We start from the raw sequence: 15,000 nt of genomic DNA, 5'->3' as shown, positions 1-15,000 counted from the left end.
TTTCATTCGGACAAGATTTCATCCACAATTGTTTCAGTAAATCTAGTTATTAGTACAGGTTACAAATATAGGTTATGTAATCAGCTGATAAAGGATTTTGAAAAAAAAAATTATAGAAAAAATTGTAGTCTCACCGGTAGATTCTAAGATCAACTCTTCTTCAATATTAGTAGACTTATCAATATATAAATCTGGTTATGACTTTCTTTTTTTAATTTTTCTTTCCAAATCCCAGCCATGAAATCTATTTGTATTTCAGCAAGACTAGATTTCTCCCAGTCACCATTATCTATTGTAGACCATTTTTGTATATTATTTCCTGTTTCCCCTTGCAGGTGGGGGGACTTGTGTCAAACACTGAATATTGGTTTCGCATTCGTGGCTGCTCAGCCGTTGGATGTGGAGAAAGTACTGAACCTTTGGCTGCTACAATACCTGCCATTCTTCCACCTGATCAAAAAGCACCTTCCAGTGAATTTTGTAAGAGTGTTTTCATTGTACTTTTTGAGACATGAATTTTAGATCATAGATTTAGGGTTTGCTTGTCATTTTTGAGATTTATCAACATTGTGCAGTGCAATGTTATGCATTGTCATTGATCAGTGAATTCTCTTAAACTATGTTATCTCACATATTACTGGTTTAACCCAATGGCGTCGGGTATAGAAAATTAAAAAAAACTCTACGCTCTGGCGAACGGTGGCAGCGCGCCGACTCTGAGCGCGTGAATTCGGTACATCAAGCCGAATCATTGCCTCGGGGCGTTTTGGCGCGGCGCCGCTGCGGACAGCCGCACGCCTCAAATCGGGCGTATTGTTATGACGGCGATAGCCGTAACCCGTCGCCATTGGGTTAAATATGTGTAATATTTATATGCAAACCCATAAAGTTAATTATCTGGGTGACTTATAGACTGATGTGTCACTCCTATCAAATTTTGCTTTATACATGCAATCTGCATGTAAATTGACTTAATTTTAAACAGTTTAGTTTTTAAATGGCTAGATTACTTTGTATATTATTGTCTAGGCCAGTGCAGGTCTTAACACAGAAGAAACAATATTCAGTTACCAGTATGATTAGATTAGTCATATTAAATATGTAGTAGATACATATTTTTTTAATAGAAGCTAAACCTTGTTTATATAGGCAACAGTCAGTATGAATTGTAATTTTGATTTTACCTTTTTAATGAAAAGTAGAATTTATTTGGTTTTATATTTGGATAAAGACTAACTGGAAAATTTCTAACTACTCTGTTCTTGTAATTACGTATCAAATTACTAAATAGAATTGACATTATAATTAATTTTGTATTTTGTGTGTGTGTGTGTGTGTGTGTGTGTGTGTGTGTGTGTGTGTGTGTGTGTGTGTGTGTGTGTGTGTGTGTGTGTGTGTGTGTGTGTGTGTGTATATATGAAGGCAGGATGTAACTCAAGTATACCTACAGATAAAACTATTGTTTCAGATCTCATCCTATGCTTGGTTACGGCATTTTTTCTACTCACAATCATTGGAGTTGCATCTATGTATGCAGTCAAAGTCCGCAACATCTCATCATCTCCGCGGGTTTTGGCTTGCAATGGAAACGGCCACATCAATGGCAAACGCAATACACAGGTTGTCAAAATAGGGCAGGCAGATGGACAGGCTGATGGAGATTGCCAAGAGATGGAAGTTTACATCCCAATGCTAACACAGATACCCCCAGATTTCAAGTGCCCTCCACTGGATACAAAGGTAAATATGACCTTTAAGATAATTTTGTGCTGCAGTGTCATGGTACAGGTGGCTGAATAAGTTTGCAGCCACTCTAAAATTACCCTGGTGTGTTTTTATCTGGTAACACTAGTCAAGTAAAACAATATAAACCATATATGAGAAAGTATATGATGAAAAGGCATTCCCTTTCCTAATTTCCAAATCAAATATTAATGTCCTCACATAGGTTGCAGGCTTACTGTTGCTAAGAGATAAATGCTTCCATGAATTAAGGAAATAAGGATAATAAAAAATAATGGTAACAACTAAACTGATAGTGAAAATAGTTAAATAAATACATTCATTCATTGCCCCATTATACATCATTTCACTCTTTCGTAATTAGGATTTAGGAAGTTTATATATACATGTCCACAAGCATATAAGGAAGTAATAAGAACCAAGAAGCAAAAGCTACAATGTGAAGCTGAATAAAAATAGAATAAGAATAAGTTCATGTGCACTGTAATGAGAACTACAAAATACTTGAGCAATACATGTCTACATTCCAGTCATTGTAAGAGGCTGATGCCACTACCCCAGTGCATTAATACACTGTTAAGTGTATGTTGATTTACCTCCCATAATGATAATGTATAATATTGCATCAGCATGCTGTGTTGACATTAGATAAAAAGATAGAAATAATATAAAGTTTTAAAATCACAGCTGCTACTAGGTGCTAAATGTTTGATTTTTCATTGATTTTTTTAAAAAATATTGAAATATTAGAAAGTAATCCTCAGCAAGTACTTGGCATAGTTTCATAAGAAAATACACTAAAATAAGCATTCTATTAGCAATTTACTGACCTCTTCCAATTTACAAAAGATAATCCATCTATCTTTTAAGAAGTTGCATTACCACACAGTAGCATGTCATATTATTGTCTGGTATCATCTTTCTCTTCTTTTCCCATAACATTTGTTTCATTGATCATTTTGGAATTATTAGGTTTGAGGTACCTGACAGACACAAAAGTAATGTACTTATCAAACAAGTTTTTATAAGAATATGACATGAAATATAATTTTATATGTAACATGACTAGACCATTTTATGATTGACCAAGGGAGAACTAATGAATATATAAGGAATATCTGTTTTCACTCTTCATACGAATAAATAATGAGGTTTAATTAGTAATTGAATTTTAAATATTATTTATTTCAATTATATTTTATTATCATCTTATTCTATTACATATTTTTGGGAATATTAATTCACTATTTAAGGAATATAGCTACATGAGGGCATTAACATTCAGTACCTAGGATTTATTTTTTAATTGATTAATTTTTTTGTTTTAATACTTTCTCATGCATTTAATTTCATATATGGAAATACGAGTGACAAAAGCCTTTTTTTTATTTTTACAATATGTGATAATAGCACCACAGCGCTACCAGATAAAATCCCAGTTCAATACTTTTAGGGTGGCCATAACCTTATCGGGCCAACTGTACATGCTCTGGAAAACAAACTTGTTTAGTTGTAGTTACATAGTAATAGGTAATGAGACTTAGAGTTTTTAAAATCTTTAAATCCGTTTGTCTCCTCTTTCAGGAAAATTGGTTACTGTTTATGTTCAGCTTGATCAATGTTGGTAATTGGTGTGAGTGAGAATAAATTCCCAAAGGCAAAATGTGCAATGACTGTTAGATTTGATTAAATTCCAGTGAAGATTTAAGTATTTAGATGTTATTATACATCTTGCTTTTGAGATTTCATCATTCACATCCATGCCTTATGTTCACTATATTTTGAATATTCAACCTAGTGCTGCTGGGGATGTACATGCCATGCCTCTTGTGAGTTTAGATTATTGATTGTCTTTACACAAAGATGCCTTCACAAGTACTTACCACCTATTACTAGTATTACCTGTCTCACCAGTTAACCCTTTTCTCTGTTTATATTGCTGTTAGTAATGTCAATAACATTATAATAATGATGATGTCTGTAATAATGATAATAACAACAACATCAATATTGAAAGCATTAGTAAAAAAAAAAAGAAAAAGAAAAAAAAATGAAAGAAAAGTGCAATCAGGTGAGGTCTTGAGGTTGACAAATTGACTACTTGGTGGCTAAACACATGTGGAGCCATCTATGCGTAGAGACATTTCACAAAACAAAACTACAGTGAACACTACATTTTCCTGACATCAGTGGGTTGAATAGAATTTCTGAAAAGAATAGTAGCCCCTTGTGGATAGTCTGGAGGTACCCACACAACACACGCAGATAGGATATTTTTATAAATACTATTTTTAACCCAATGCCGCCGGGGAAAATAAATGAAAAGTGGGAAAAATGCTGTACCCATTTTTTAAAATTTCTGTGAAATGTCTCTGCACATAGATGGCTGTGCTAGTGTTTAGCCACAAAGGAATCAATTAGCAGACCTTGTGACCTTACCTGATTTCACCTTTCTTGAATTGGCGGGAAAAATGTATTTTTTACCAGTGCTATGAATATCGATGGTGTGATTTTTATTATAAACATTATAATTACTATAATGTTATAAACATTAGTAACAGCAAAATAAGATAATGAAAAATATCAATGAAAAGGGTAAATGGGCAAGACAGGTAGTATTCGTAATTGGCTCATTGGTGACTTAGTACAAGTGTATCCATCTATGTGTAAAAACAATTAAACAAGTAAGCTCACAGTGGGCATGGCATACACGTATAAGTCATGCCTGTCAGCAGTGGGTTAAGAAAACATGCTTGGTCTTATAAAATTATTGGTAATGGTAAAGAAAAGCTGAATATGTATCTATTTGTCATTGATTGGCATTGTTTAGTCTTAGGTCTGTGTGGATGCTTGGTGGCTGTGAGATGCATGGTGAGGGTGTTACCTACATGCACATAATACTATGGGCCCTATCTGGAGGGGGTAAAACTAATCAGTGTAAAGTCAATGATAGTTCTAGTTTACAAAAAGATGTAACATGTAAAGTCTGGATTACACTCTTTTGCTTAATTTGGTAGTCATTTTGTGAAGCTTTGATGTACAAATACCACTTCTTTTTAGAAATACTGTATATCAGGATGAATAAATTTTTAAAATATTGGGTGAGTATTAAAAAAAGAAGGGTTTTATATAATGGGTCTAACACAGCTATGCTGTTAACAGGGAGGATATCCAGAGACTCGTATGAATGGAATGAATAACCCAAGGTGCAATGGTTTCGTTGTCAGAAACCGAGATCACCTGCAAGCAGTTCCTCATGCAGAGACGAAGGTAAATCCACGTTAAGTTTGCTTTAGTCGTAAATTGGTACAAATAGATTTCTCATTCACTTGTTTAGGAACTCCAGCCTAACCAAGGCAATTTTCTTATTGGCAGGGTTTGTCGTCAGAGGAGAGCGAACGGCTGGTGATAGGTGCCAGTAGCAGCAATGGTGCCATGAGCATGAGTGTCCTCCCCCAAGTTTATCAAAATCATAGCCAAGAGCAGAGGGAAGCTGAACAAGGTGGCAGTGAGCCAAATCATTCTCAAAGTGGTACATTACCTCCATCTCCACGACACGAACACAACCATAGTGGAGCCTCACAAACTGGGCTTGCCAATCTCACTAACCTCACTACTCTAAGTACCATGGAAAGTGATGTGGAGATGGAACCGGAGAAAATGATGGCTGATAGTGTTGGCTCCCAGGATGGCAGCACTCCATACCAACACAATTCCCATCATAATACAAGTGCAACAAAAACATCATCCCCGCAACCCCCACTCACAACAGTGCAGTAGCTACGTAGGTGCCTGGGTATAGTGCCCAGCTACCCACCCTCGCAGGCCCCTATCACGGAGAGTCTCCTCTGGTCTGATGCGGGTATTGATACGTATACAAGGCCTGGCCCAGCTGCTGCGATGGTATGTGGCAAATTTGCCCATCCAGCCCACAGTGGAATTGATGCGTGTGCCTTGCTCCAAGTGTACAAATGTCAGTGTGGGTACTTGAGACCATCATATGAGCGGGGCTGGGTCTGGCACCACACTGTAGCCACTAACAGCTAGTTGTTAGTTGGTGTGTACATTGTTGCGATCATGGATATGGCTCTCAGTCACACAGTATGGGCTCAGTGTTCCCTGACAAACAAGTCGCGGTACAATTATTTAACCGAGGCTGAGTGAAAGGAGTACAAATTATCATTTTTCCTGTCATTTTTTATCTGTAAATTGTGACTTGAGAGCTGTGTCCAGGGTGCTCCCTCATTTCTCTGATGACAAGGTATCAGGGATTATCCTGGCAAATAACGGCATACCTGCCCCTCCCCCCCGCAACCATACAGCCCCAAAGATCCCTCTCACATCTTCACCACCTCAGCGTCTCGCCATATTTGTATCAGGGATGGTAATCTCTTCTCACCTCTTTTGATAGGACTGTAATACACCTTTGATTCTGACATGTTTGATTGGTCTGCTGTTTTATATAACATACAGTAGTACAAGAGTAATGGGTTAATACTCCTTTACATGTAAATCAATTTTAGGCAGCAGTCACATTATAACATTTATGTGTTTTTTGTTAGTTTTTTGTTTCTTGTTTCTTACTGTTAATCATTGCAGTCTGAAATCAGGGAGATTCATACCAAGAGCATCTACTAAGTGCAGAAAATGGGAAGATGATTACTTGGTGACACCAAGTCTAAAAACAAAAATTAAGAAAAAAACAAGAAGAGAATAGGGATTTATTAGACTCAGATACAGATATTTAAAAATCATAATATTTTAGATATTGTATCTCTTGTGTCTGTTTCCTCCTAACAAGCAACAGGTGTCAGGTCATTAAGTGGTGAACATCATGTAATCATCCTCTCTCTCTTATGTACCACAAGATCACATGCAGTGCTTATAACATAGCAAAGCTAGCTGAACAACAATTTACCATGTTATCAGCCCTTTCAATGTGGGTGAAGGATTAATTACATACCTAACTTCAATTGATGATTTACTTGTTTAAGATTTATGTAGCAGAAATAGTTTCTCATAGACACTATAATTCTCAAAAGAGTGCTATGCTCATTTAATAAATTACTGTGATATAAAATGTAGTGAATAACATGTAGTTGCTAACTGAAATTGATAGCATAACATTATGTTTATAATTTGCATGACACAAATTTGAAACAGTTTGCATCAAAACTTTGGCAACGAGTCCTGAGGAAGTTTTCATGGTCCTTCACCCACATATCCATATTGCATTCCATACAGACTTCTGGTAAGTGGTGCTGTACTACTTCTCTAAATTGCTACCGTTTAGTCACCTTGTGCCACTCGAATTCATTCACAGACATCATCTCACTCCATCTGCACATCATGTTTTCCAGCTGCATTGGTAAGTTCATGCAGTATTCAAGGCATAGATTGCGAAAACAGGTACATACTGACTGATTAGCGGCAATTTTAAGTAGTACTTGTATCATCCGCCTCTCAGTGCAGAGCCCGGGCTAACCTCTTATCCAAATACATCACCACAGCATCTTCACAGCCCTGCTTATATAATGTAATGTTGCTCCTAGAAATCTATGGTTTGTACAGCAAATTTAATATAAATGATTTTTAGAATTATATATATATATGTGTGTGTGTATGTATATACAAAATCTGTGTGTGTGTGTGTGTGTGTGTGTGTGTGTGTGTGTGTGTGTGTGTGTGTGTGTGTGTGTGTGTGTGTGTGTGTGTGTGTGTGTGTGTGTGTGTACGTATATTAACATACATATACATACTCATGCACACACGCAATATACATACACATACTCATGCACACATGCAGTATACATACACATGCACGCATATATACACATACATTTAAACACATTACACATTTACACATTTACACATTTACACACATAAACACACTTACACGCACACACACACACACACACACACACACACACACACACACACACACACACACACACACACACACACACACACACACACACACACACACACACACTTATATATATGAAAATATGTATGAATATATATATAAACTGTACACTCATAAGAATATATACAGATACATGCAGACATACCTATATATATACCAACCTAAACACACACACACAAACACACAAACCATCAACTAATTAACACACCATTGAATTATAATTCACATGTATTTCAGTAGATGCTCATAAATGTGCAGTTATCACTGATACTTTTCCAGAAATACTACTTTATATACATTTACACATGTATGTATATTCATACATATACATTAATGCTGTTTACCAGGAACTACGTGAAAACGTATACATGTTAAGCAGCTATCTGTACTGATTTGCCTTATTAGAAAATTGTTCAAACATTCAGGGCAAAAGGTGTATGCTTGTAACATACATAGGTGTGGTGCCATTGGCAAATGTTAGAACCTTCCTGCTGAAGTCCTATGCAGGGGTTCAGCCTGGTTGCTCTCCTGTGTGCGTGACGTAGCTGTCTGAGATGGGAGTTTCATACATAAGACTTGTTTTAATATTTAGTACAAATCATATTCCATTTACTAACTATATACACTGGTTAACTCAATCCCAAGTAGGACTACTGAAACAATCTCAGTGCTTTTCTCAATCTGCGGTTGTACAGATTGTAATAAGTCAACCATGCAGCACTCTGAGTAGTCAGACCACTGCTCTCAGCATTTCTAGAATTCCCTCATGGTTTTGTATCAAAACTTGACACTAAGAAAGGGATGTGGTGAATCAACTGGCTGATGAGCAGGAGATTGGCTGTGCAGAGTGATGCGAACCCCCTTCCTCCCAAGTAAGAAACATAGCTCAGGCTTTTACCTCAGTTACTGTGTGGAGCTCCAGTTAATGACAGCGTGCGGAGATACCCGATATACGTATTTGTTGCCCACTGAAGAATATTGTCTTTATTATTATGAACTTATGTTTATCTCACTGCTAAGTTAGTTTTGTTAGCAGAAAGGGTGCCAACATTAGCGGCTCAGGTGAGGGATACTTTGCACTCTACAGCCAGCCACCCCTGCTTGACGGCCTACTAGAACTAGTACTCACACTACACTGCTGAAAGGGAAACTGTCATTAGAAAATTATATGTGCTTTTAATATACTCTCTTTCTATGTTACACACACAGTCACTCACACTCACATATACACCTTAAATAAGACTTTTTTTGTGATTGGTTAGCATAAATACACACTTTATTCATGATTAAGATGGAACCCTTGAGACTATGTAAAATCAATATGTGTGTGTGTGTGTGTGTGTGTGTGTGTGTGTGTGTGTGTGTGTGTGTGTGTGTGTGTGTGTGTGTGTGTGTGTGTGTGTGTGTGTGTGTGTGTGTGTGAGAGAGAGAGAGAGAGAGAGAGAGAGAGAGAGAGAGAGAGAGAGAGAGAGAGAGAGAGAGAGAGAGAGAGAGAGAGAGAGAGAGAGAGAGAGAGAGTTTGGCTGACTGTTTGGGATTGTATATATGAATGCATCTGTAAGTGGCAAGTCTGTATATATATGTATGTGAATGTTTATACAGCCTTGGTCTTGTGTACATATATAAACACATGTAACCCTGCATATATATGTGAGACAGACAGACAGACAGACAGACAGACAGACAGACAGACAGACAGACAGACAGACAGACAGACAGACAGACAGTGAATGAGTGCATTAATTTACATTTTTATATGTGTATGTTTTATATTGATAAATAACACACTCCTCTCTAATAAGCAAACATATATCTTGAAAGAGTAGTTTATGAAATTATGATTCTTATCCTGTGTGTGGATTTTGTGACTACAGCTCCAGTGGGCCAGGTGTGGCTGGATGCATAGTGCAAGGGAAGAGCCCTGCTTCATGCACATGTTTTCTACCTCATAGAGGGCGCAGGTCAGGTGGGGCAGGGACCTGCTGTTTACTCTCCACTCTGCGAGGTCAGGTGGGCAGGCTCTATGGGTTTGTTTCTCAGGGAGCTCAATGTACAAACACTACACACCATAGTGTCTGCCCACTCGGCCCCTTACCCCACCCAACCCTCCACCTCACCCCTAATTCCCGACCCCAATCCCCCACCATCACTCACTGCACACATCCCTACATGCCATAGTCTCCAAGCAGTTCCTGTCACTACCTCCAGACAGCTCATGTGCACGTACATCCCACCCAGCCACCTTGAATATAACTTTTGTTTTTTTTTTTCCTTTTTTTTTTTTTTCTTTCTTTCTTTGTTTTTCTTTGTTTTTCTTTCTTATTTTTGGTTACATTTCTTATCTGTGCTCTTCTGTATTTTTGTATGCAGCCCCTCATAGAATTCCTTTGTAAATGATAGTTATGAATTATGTTGTTTCCATACTCTTTGTGTATCCAATGAATTTTTATTTTCCTAATATCATGCTACCTCATTCTTTTGTATGATGAGTGAACATTTAGCATTGCATCTCCCCGTGCTGCATGTGTATGATAGCTCAAGATAATAGATAAAACTGCTCCTCTGCCACTCCCTCGTCCTCAGCCAAGAGCGCATTAACACAGCTACTTCATGATAACCAGTCATTATTTCGTCAATAGGATGTATCTTGTATATCATGTTTATTATGCACCCATTACAAGTTGGATGGCACTGCAGGCTGCCCTTAGCTGTTTCTACCCTCCCCTCTGTAAAAGTTTGCCAATTGCCACTCAGACAAGAAGTAGTTTTTTCATAGCTAGGGCAGCCTCCCATGCCTTTGATAGGGTAAGGACACAAATTAATGAATTTCTAAGAACATTTCACTCCTATTATTGCAAAGGATTGAAGTTTCTTAAAAGATTCTGAATTTTTGCAAATTACTCTAGCCACTTGGGGGTTTGGATCCCTTATCCTACAATGCCCCATCATTTATTGTAGTTTTAAGATATCGTACAAGTTAACATGTACACAGGGTTGGAATACATTTTGTACAATAATTTAATGTATTGAGAAATGTCTTATGCTCATTTCTATTTGTAAATATTGTAGTGACACTACTTACCATGTACAAGGTAGTGGAAGTTATTGGCTTAGGTAGAAGTGAGCTAAAGTTAAGCCTGTTATTTGCATACTACTGGTTGATTACAGTGTGGCTAGAGCACAAAAAGGTGACCTTTTCCATCACCATCTTAATAAGGGAAAATTCCCTGACATGTGCGCCATGGTCAGCCATTTATACAACTCTAGGTAACATCTCAGTGTGGTTAGTTTCCACATTTGTAATTCAGTGGAAATGAGCCATGAGAACCCACTAAAACATGGAAAATTGGTTGAGCAAGTCGCAAGCGTCAGGGGGATGAAGAAGCAGCCCAGTCTGCAAATCATCTCAAGATGGAACCAGCAAACCCGGCAAAAAAACACCAGACCCGGTAATGAAAAAAAAAGAAATATATGAAAAAATAAAGACGAAGGAAAACCTGGAACAATACTCCTCTGCCTGGGGTATCTCGCACATGAGATACTTCCTGCCAACATCTATTTGTTTATCACAATGTACAAATCTATTCGGAGGTGCTACAGTCAAGTGCTCAGTAGGTAGGCCTATTTCAGGTAGCCTAGTCTGTCCTCCACCTGGTCCACCTCCATTGGTTATTGGTTCTCCATTTATTTATTTGATTTACATTTTTATTTATTTTTTCATGGTCCACACCTCATTCTAAATTAAGTGTTGGGGCATGTGATAAGCAAAGTTGTTTGTCTGATCCTTCATTTTCTAAACTGGTCCCAAATCTTATTAATTGTGATCACATGATTCAACACATTATTCCATCAGTTATTATACTTATTTTTTTCTGGATGATCATGTGCATTCAGTTTCCATTGACTGGATTGTGGATTGTCCTTTCTGGGGTCAATTTGTTTCACTTTGTTATATGAATTTCCACTTGGTCACTGGGTTCACCATTTGTTCTTCGTTCTGCCACCGTTTTTTCATTGCCTAGCCACTTACACGATGCAATATAGTTGCCATCGAGTCATATAATGACATCTTATTCTTCAGGATACACAATTTAGCTTCTCTAATGGTCCTGCCTAAGTTTCATTGCTATGGCAATAAACAGAAATTTTGCATACTATGATTCAATAGTGACCAAAACCTTTTTGTGAATCAAGTAAAGCCACTGTGTCAATTTATTTTATTTTTTCCTTCATCTATTATAAGAAGGCTGACAAAAAAAGAGAAAAATATCAGTGAATGCTTGTTGAACCCAATGCAACTTGGCCAATCTGTCCTTCAACTTTTGAAATGAGCACACTGGGAATAAGCTATTGTAACTTTTGTGTGGTATAGTAGCTTATCAATGTAATCTGTCTTGTGGTGTGAGAATCTGTGGACCTTATATGCAAGCTCTTCAACATGTAGTGTCATGTGAGCTTTAAACCCACTGCTGGCCTTCTCGACCACAGTTGATACTGAATAGTAGCTGAACATCATGTATTCCAGGAATTTTGAGAAGTCACTTTTATAGAAAAATGGAGATCTTTGCCTTCTGATTATTCCTGAAATTTGTGATTTTCACGGAACTTTGTTTATCAGGCCCACTCCTGAAGCTAAAGATTCAAACACCAAAGGTAAATATTTTAAGAGATCTGATGTTATGTGTACGGCACTGTGTGTTTGTTACAAGGTTAACGGTTATGAGGCTAAAGGAATGTAATCTGAAGCTTTTTTTCTCATTCTTTTGTAAGATATGTAATGTAATTTTAATTGGCATTCTGTGAAAAATATTGAACAAAAATCTGTGATCTTGTGATAAACAGGTGTCTGTCTGAAACTTCTGTATAATATTTAACCGCATAGCTCAGGTTGTCAGTGTTGTGGTTTTCATCAACATGTTTTGCTAAATGGTACCATCAGTCACTACTTAGAAAGAGGATTATGAGAGGGTTCATCAGGAACAACAACTGACTAGAATTTTAATTGCTCACCTAGACAAACTTGTCAGTAGTGACTAGGGTAATGAAAGACGGGTGGGGCAGGAGAATGTGCTAGTCACCAGTGGAAGATGATAGTCTCTGAATGTCAAGGCAAGTCTAATGACACCTTTGTAATGAACCATATTCATGTTGACAAATGTAGAAAAGTTGTGAATGAGAATTAATATCTTCACAATACAAGTGATATATTTAACTGGTTTCGAATATGTATATATCATGTATTTCTGACAAAGATATATTTAAAACTGGTTAAACACATCTCTTGTATTGTTAGTATATTAATTCTCATTCATACCTTTTTTACACCTTTGTAAGTTTGTCCATTGGCACTTCCTGTCCCTACATATTGTTGAGTTCACCAGTTTGGGGGATTTAGCATCAGGCTTATATCTCAGTTGCTGACCTACATGATGAGCCTAATTTGACTTCCACAAAACTGTTGAATAACCCTAGATTTAACAGATCAGTTTTCCATAAAGAGTGCAGGGGACAAATTGCAGCAGATAATTTTAATTGTAAACCTTACCCTACCTCGTAGGTGATGTCTTGACTTGCGACCTCAGTAAACACATTTTTTGTAATTTATTTATTTTATTTCTGTCATTTGTGTGAGTGTTGGCACGAAATGGATTCTATTAGTGATGGCAATAATGAAAGGTGAATGATGTATGAAGCAGTATGTGAAGCCGTGGATAATCTGTTATTGTATCCCATGTGCATGCAAGCATGATTAAAGATCATAAGCTGATCACAATCAGTTTGATTATTACTGACTTTGCTGGTAAGGACATCACTGTATTTGATATTTTTTTCATAGCTATACAAGTCAAATAAATTAGTCTTTTAGTAAAATTGGAGTATGCTAGATATGAGATGGTGTCGGAGCAGTAACAAAACCAGCCAACACCACCTCAAAGTCTAACTTGATTATAGAGTAACATATATCAGGTTATTTTTGTACCAGAAAACTATGGCCTCCTCACTCATTCTATTTTGATTTGAGTTTATTTCCCTTTTATGTTATTGTGTTTGAAAATTTCCAGTATAACACTTTCAATAGTTCCTGCCCCTCTTCTGAACATGTAGTGAGGCGCAGCAAAGCAGTACCTGCAAGCAAACAGGTATATATATATACATATATATTTATTTATTTATATATATATACTCCCAAACCAGTGAAACTCCATTCCGGTGATACTTTATTTGTTCCTAACAATGGTCGTCCCAGTAACTGCTCAGTCCTGGAAAGTGTGAGGAGGCTGAGGCATGTTGCACATGGAGATACAGCCAAACTACGTTAGTCCCAACACAAAGTATATATGTAATGGCTCTTTCTTGTTCCATTCAATATTATAACATTAAATTCTTACAATGCCTTAACAAATGAATGCCAGAATTAAAATAATAAATAATAATGGTAATAATAATAATAATAATGATAATGTGCCACTGATTGAAGGGGTTAACAAGTTTGTACTGTGAACAAAACTCAAGTCCTTGGTTATGATGCAGACCTTGGCTAAGGCTTCCAGGCGACAACACCGATGGTGACTCCTTAGCACGTGGCCTAAGTATAGCATCGTTTCCATCAGAACACAAATTATTTGTACTGTGTTATATAATGAATCATTGCATAGACTCTTTCAGACTGTTCCCAAGAAGATGAAAAATAAAATACAATTAAATACAGAAGTAATGATTATTATCCAAAGATGTCCATAGTGACCGCAGATTTAATATATTCTCTGTTTATCTAGCCCCTGTCAGGAATTATAATAATCAAAACACTTCGAAGGGTTCGTCTTTACAGATGAAAGGAATTAAACTGGAAAACAATACAAATACGCCCAACATTTACAATAGTTACCCACTTAGGTAGCAAAGACTAGATAGATGGCACTGATAAAAATAAGTGGAATAGTCTTTATTCGTGCCTTTATTTTAAGTAAAGCAGATTTTCTCAAAATACAAAGGTATGTTCGGCCTAATTAAGCATTTTATGTTCCGCTGTCGTGTACATCCGTATTAAATGGTGAAATGGAATGTTGGCATAAATCCACGATGTCAGCGACAGATGATATCAAATAGCAGTTGTTTTCTGTACAACAGTTGGATTAGATAGGTTATTTATTGCTAAAATAAGCATTAATGCCATTATTGTTTTTATATTAATATTTTTTATACTTTCTTTGAATCGTCATTATCGTCCATCTAAAGCTGGAGTAAACACATTTAAAGATACGGGTATTTACAAAGTAAAAGATTTTGATATTTATATTAATACTAACAATAACAATAACAATGTGAATATT

General features: G+C 36.8%; 1 protein-coding gene across 3 annotated transcripts in view; it reads left to right on the top strand.

The window, feature by feature from the left end:
• Positions 1-7,372, top strand: part of LOC125030523 (protogenin B-like) — a 176,945-nt gene extending 169,573 nt beyond the window's left edge. The window contains exons 19-22 of one of the 3 annotated variants that reach the window (XM_047620597.1): positions 336-480; positions 1,469-1,740; positions 4,906-5,013; positions 5,119-7,372. In XM_047620597.1, the coding sequence (XP_047476553.1) occupies positions 336-480; positions 1,469-1,740; positions 4,906-5,013; positions 5,119-5,523 (930 nt within the window). In that variant the 3' untranslated portion in view covers positions 5,524-7,372. The remainder of the gene's footprint in view (positions 1-335; positions 481-1,468; positions 1,741-4,905; positions 5,014-5,118) is intronic. The other 2 variants (XM_047620599.1, XM_047620598.1) reach the window with 2 other exon arrangements.
• The last annotated feature ends 7,628 nt before the right edge of the window (positions 7,373-15,000 follow it).

Source organism: Penaeus chinensis, chromosome 11 (genome assembly GCF_019202785.1).
Source record: "Penaeus chinensis breed Huanghai No. 1 chromosome 11, ASM1920278v2, whole genome shotgun sequence".
NCBI classification, from domain to species: Eukaryota; Metazoa; Arthropoda; class Malacostraca; order Decapoda; family Penaeidae; genus Penaeus; species Penaeus chinensis.
The sequence above is the reverse complement of the archived record's forward strand: the minus strand, read 5'-3'. Positions and strand labels throughout refer to the sequence as shown.